At 34.9% G+C, this 6,000-nt stretch overlaps 1 protein-coding gene across 1 annotated transcript; it reads left to right on the top strand.

Moving 5' to 3' along the window:
• Positions 1-3,178: 3,178 nt before the first annotated feature.
• On the top strand, positions 3,179-5,062 carry LOC306861215 (fish-egg lectin-like). The gene is made up of 6 exons (XM_079403362.1): positions 3,179-3,336; positions 3,511-3,598; positions 3,674-3,901; positions 3,980-4,191; positions 4,335-4,462; positions 4,567-5,062. The coding sequence occupies exons 2-6, from the start codon at positions 3,547-3,549 to the stop codon at positions 4,706-4,708; spliced, it is 762 nt and encodes a 253-aa protein (XP_079259488.1). The 5' UTR covers positions 3,179-3,336; positions 3,511-3,546; the 3' UTR covers positions 4,709-5,062.
• The last annotated feature ends 938 nt before the right edge of the window (positions 5,063-6,000 follow it).

Below are 6,000 nucleotides of genomic sequence, written 5' to 3'. Positions count from 1 at the left end.
ACAAAACATCTACAAAATTAGCCCCAAAACATAGAGCACATATTTCTCAACTCTTATGGTTACGTCTTCAATGGCTGAAACAATTCTGCCATCAGTCTACAGCCTCTCGCAACCCCTGCAAGCATAATTTAATGACTAAACTGTAACTGAATATCCTACAGAGCACGTAGTGCATTGGTGGCCTTCATGGCCTTAGAAGAATGGCCTGTTTTATACAGCTATAATGGCTTTTTGGTTAATTTGGTCATATCAGAAAATGAACTGATAAAAAGAAAATTACACATTATTCTCTGGAAGCCAGGCTAAATGAATAAACACCGTTATTACATTCCTGACATGGGTCAGACCCTCAGTCACCTCAAAGATACCAAATACAAACATTGTCTATAATAGATACTAGGACTGGTTTTATAAAAACTATTATTGCCAATCCATTGCAAGAAGAGGGATTGTAAATCCACTCATTCATTCCCCCATTAGAAACCATGTTGGGGTACAAAACAAACTGGTAGTCTAACTTAAAATAACCCACATTAAGCCATCTTTAAAGCTAAATAAAATACAACAATCAATATTTCCACTAAAACCTAAAATAGTTCCTAATTCTTACTTAGTAGCCCTTTAATTAAGTTTTACTTTCACCACAGATCCATTTGCAGTCATCATAGCCTACATACAGTACTGTTCGAAATAACTGAACATAAACCTAAACTTGTCAAAATTGTCGAAATGACATAGTATCAAAGTGTATAACTTCAAAAATACAACTTACTTGTTTTCTTCTTGTCATGCATGAATTTTTATATCATGACATTACTGTTAATCATACTCAATGCCTAATTATTATTTTAATTCACATCTCACTTATCATACCGTATTACTGTACTCTGACTAAATTAACAGCACATTCAGAAGCAAATTCTCAGGACCTTGTGCAAAAGTTAATTTGGTCCTCACTAACCTTGTCAGTTATGCTTACAGGTCAGATATCTGATCCAAGTCTTAAAAACCTTTCATTCATATTTATCATTTGGCAGTGATACTCATTGAATCAAAATTTGTATAAATTGAAACAGACAGATTTCACAATCCTATTAAACAACACTATTGCTCAGATCTAAACAAATATTCATTAAAAGACATCCTCAGTTCCTGTTAAACAGTGTACATATATGTATATATATATATATATATATATATATATATATATATATATATGTCTGTCAGACCTCTGTTGTGTGTGTCTTGTGTTTCCACGTGCTCCCTGTGTTTCCATGCCCATATTTGGTTTGTTTCCTGTCCTTGTTAAATGTAATTAGTTTATAATTGTCCAGCTGTGTTACTTAAATATCCCTGGTATTTATAGTCCTGTCGTTTCAATGTAATTTCGTCTGATCTACTCATTACTCCCCGGTGTTCCTGTCTGTGTCTGCCTTGCCTTGTCCTGATGTCGACATTAAAGTCTATTGTTTGAGTTTATGTCCTCGTCTGCGTGTCCCTGATCCTCCCTGCTGTGTGCACCGTGACACTGTCAGTGTTCACCATAATTATCTTAATTTGATTTGACTTGACAGGTTTTCATAAACGGTTCCATAGCTCCTATTACAATTTTGTTGTTCATAACATTAATTTTAGTTGCTATATTTAATTTCACTATTCGTCACTGTATTTCTCCATCAACTGGCTAGCCAGCAGATCAAAAAAAAATTGTTAACTTATCTCTGTTCTACATAAACCAAACTATTACATGACTCAGACCTTGAGGACACACACAGACAGCCTTATAACTGCTTTTGACTTTAACCCATATTACCTAAACAGGATTCATTCCTTTGTTTTCCCATCAGCCTTTCTTTATGTGAGGGCTCTCTCTCTGGATAATTTGGTTGGTGACTTAGCCAATGTGTCACTGTTTCTCTGCTGTCAAGTCTAAAATATTTACCTTTACCATTCGAATAACAAAGCATTAAATTGTTTAATTTTAGACCCTCGGTTGAATTTAGACATGGGTTTTTAACCCATTATGGACGGCAATCTTCAACTTCACAAAGTTAAGTTGAGTTAAAATACCTCAGAATCCTTAAAACAAAACAGTTTTACCTTTACAAGCAAATCTAATGTTTATTTTCATTATCTTACGATGTATATATGGACATTGTCAAGTATAAACAAGTAAAAACTCGACTCTTATACTAGACTCTTACTCTAGACTCTTATGAAGGTTCCAAAAGAGGGTTTGCACAGCAATGCCTTTTGGAGGACCGTAGAAGAGTCTCTAAAAGAACCTTTCAGTAAACAGTTCTTTAAAGAACCATTTTTTTTTTAAGTGTGAAGATTTTTTTTTTTATAATCTAAAGAACCTTTTCCACTATAAAGAATCGACAGATGTTCAAGGTTCTTCATGGAACTACCAATACCATGCTTGGGCAGTAAAACTGGAGAAAAACAAAATGCAAGTTTTTAAAACACTGTAAAATGTATCAGAGGATGAAAAAGACAAGCAAGCGCAACAATGGAACACAACATTTAAAAACAAAACAAAATGTGTTGTTAGCACTTGGTTCAAAACAACAGTGAAAGAATGCAAAATGTTATCAGTTTACTACTTGTGATTGCTTTGTAGTGCTTTCACTTTTGTTTTTACTTTGTTCCTAAATTTAGAAATAATCATGCTCATTTTTCCACAAATGACTATTGTGAGAAAACATCATTTATCTATTGCAGAGTTACATTGTCTCCCCATTGGCACAGGACATACAAGTATTGTAGGTCAAGTAGTTTAAATAAAATTTAATAAAATCAGGCATGAGGTGATTCCACACCTCAGAAAAGAGACAAGAATTATTTAGCAATTTTACTGATTATGTGAACAGTGTTGTCATGAAAATCAAAGCATGGTGATTTTAAGAAAAAACTCAAAGACTTAACATGCAGAAAAGAAACTGTGTTAAAATCAGTGTTATAGTTAATGATAATGTATATGATAATGTAGTTAAAAGTGATATATACTGTAATTCAGATGACCTTGGATAAGGTCGTTTACAGCAAGTTATATAACTAATCACTCAATGGCAGGGGGAGAACAGTGATATCAAGACCATGGCATGTGGACAAACGGGTCATGTGTGCACAAACAGAGATACCAAAAATAAAAGGCAGAGATCCTTCTAAATCATCTGCCCAAATTCCTTTAACAGTATCAGATGTTGCCTTTGCAGAATCAGGAAACAAAGTGCAGCTATATAAGCTAACTGTCACGCAACAGTATCGTTGTGACAGCACCTGTACATTGAGCACAGGAGAACCACATTGAGTTGCGCTGAATCCATAGAAAAGGTTGGCTTCATTTAATAATACTACAACATGATTGTAATGTTGGTGTTAGAATTGCTATCTCAATTTTTAAAGCAGCTTCATGTTTTTCATGTTGTATGGAACTTAAGAAGACAGATAAACTAAGATTATGCACTTTTTGTCCTTTCCTGAGTTCATAGACATATTTCTTTTCAGGAATAGGACCAGGCAAACACTCTGTCTTGAGGAACAATGAAAGTTTGTCAGTGCCTCCTGCTACTCTGCCTGCTCCATTATTCTCTAGGTAAACTATGAATGTGCGGGGATTCATGAGCATATAACATTTTGTAGAATAAATATTATGATATTTTCCCCATAGCTTTGGAGTGTGAAGTGATACCAGGTAACCTGAAGCAGATTGATGCTGGTGTTGGGGTAGTAGGTGGGGTGAACGATGACAATGAAGTCTTCCTGTTACTGGGGAATGAATTTAGAAGGATAAATGTAATCATGAAACACTTTACCGTCGGACCTGCTGGAGAACTAGCGGTGAATTTATCAAACAGCGTCTTTAAGTTTCAGAGTGGGCAGTTCAGCTCAATTCCAAGTAAGTACAGTAAGACAATATTTAAATATGAAAGATAAATGCAACTTTTTTCACTCATTCTCTGTATTTTAATGTCAGTCACTTTTAAACAGGTGGATGCTGGCGGAGACCAGATTATTGCAGGTGTTACGCCACTAGATGATATCTTCTGCTTAAATAAGGATGCTAACAACAATGGGCCATCCAGCAATGCTGCTTGGGTACAACTTGCAGGAAAGCTGAAGTACTACAGCTGTGGCCCGTACAGCTGTTGGGGAGTGAACGCCGCTGGGAATGTCCTCATCAGAAGGGTAAGTGCACCACAAAGGTTTCAGGATCTTGTGAAATAGTTAACTTCAAGTTCTAGGCAGCTTATTTTTTTTACAGTAAAGGAATTGAAAACACATTTGATCATTCTCTGGGTGAGTTTTCTGTATCTTGATGTGTTGTACAGTTTGTATCAGGTGCTTCCTGTGGAGGGTCGAACGCTTTCGATGTCATTTCTGGAAGTATGTCCATGGTTGAAGTAGCAACTGATGGCAGCGTCTTTGCTATTGACACTCAGGGGTCTTTGTTTCAGAGGTAACCACAAACAAAAAGTTCTAGCATTGAAAGTTTGTTTTGTTTAAGAAATATGAGATAAAATATGAGAACAATTTCCATTAATCTTGTGTATTTTATTTCAGAACTGGTGTCTCTGCTTCGAATCCCATTGGCACAGGTTGGTTAGGTTTTCTTGTGTGTCCCAACGGCCACAAGCACGTGACTTATGATCTGGGGAGGCTGTATGTCATCTGTAGTGATGGATCCATCAGGAGATGCATTTAAAAGTACAACAAAGGAGCTCAACTATCATTATAAACTGAAAATGAAACTTGTTTTTCCTTTCTTTCCTTTGTTCAAATTTTTTTGTTGTTGATCAAATAAAGCGGTTTGATGTATGTCTTATGATATTAAAGTGTCAATAAAGAATTGCTACTCTACATAAACAATGTCTTTATCGTCAGTAATAACTGGAACTAATTTGCATATTTTTAAAGATGAACTTACATATATCATGGGGAAAATGCATGAGCCCTCAGTTTTTCAGAAAGAATGAAAAACCTATTAAGTTACCTAATGTAATATACTGTCAGCCAGCTAATTATTATTGCATATTTTATCACCCTAAAGAGGTTTATTAAAAAAAAAAAAAAAAAAAAAAAGAGACAACTGACTGAATGTGCATGAATCCCTTCTATTACATACTTACCACATATGTAAATAATTGGACACAAAACACTGTTTTGAATAAATTAGCTCACTTTAAAGCTTAGGCCTAGCAACTAGACAAACACTTCAACATCATTACAGTAAGACACATACTGAATAAAGAAGAGTAAACTAGACAATCACCCATAGAGTGAATTCCAAAAAGGCGTTTTTCTGCCCTTGAAGAGCACTGCGAGAAAGATGCCATTCAAAGGGAGCAACTTAACATGAATTTCTCTTCTATAAGGCAGTCAGTGAAGGATATATGCAAAGGGCTCTTTGGAGTTAAAAAATAATTTTATTTTAATTATATCATTTGCAATTATGTATAGGGTGGCTTTCAAGAGATGCATGACACATAATTACAAAAACAGATACTTTAGTAAACATTTGGAGTATACACAAGGCAATCATATGAGGAAAGAAGTAACTAGGAAAAATGAATAGGACAAACAGAACCAAGCCTGCTGCAAAAGTGGAATGGCACTGATGCATTCTATGGTATGATATTAGCAAAAAGAAAAAAAAAATGTGTATCTTGTCTGTAAAATGTGGATCATATTATTAAGTAAATATCGTATATGATTCAATTAGTATAAATAGCACAAGTTCTCAAACCCTGTGGCCATGCTTCTGCCCTATTATTATAAATACAGTATGTGTGAATGAAATGCCCTTTGCTTACATAGTATGTATTTATTTGGTTGCACTTTATTTTACAGTACTCGTACTTGCATGTACTTACTATACAATATTAAATCTGTATCTGCGATAAACACATGTTTGTTTGTCAACTGATGTGGAACAAACGGTCCTGTGATAAAGAAAAGAAGAATTCAACAAATGTGAGTTAAACAAGTTCTTGTAAA

Source organism: Barbus barbus (assembly GCF_936440315.1).
Source record: "Barbus barbus genome assembly, chromosome: 42".
Classification (NCBI taxonomy): Eukaryota; Metazoa; Chordata; class Actinopteri; order Cypriniformes; family Cyprinidae; genus Barbus; species Barbus barbus.
The sequence above is the reverse complement of the archived record's forward strand: the minus strand, read 5'-3'. Positions and strand labels throughout refer to the sequence as shown.

Excerpts from the sequence above, each read along its gene's own strand:
- LOC306861215 (XM_079403362.1), top strand. The coding sequence starts at position 3,547 with ATGAAAGTTTGTCAGTGCCTCCTGCTACTCTGCCTGCTCCATTATTCT. Across the intron at positions 4,192-4,334 it reads GGAATGTCCTCATCAGAAGG|TTTGTATCAGGTGCTTCCTG; the intron begins GTAAGTGCACCA and ends TGTGTTGTACAG. Across the intron at positions 4,463-4,566 it reads CAGGGGTCTTTGTTTCAGAG|AACTGGTGTCTCTGCTTCGA; the intron begins GTAACCACAAAC and ends ATTTTATTTCAG.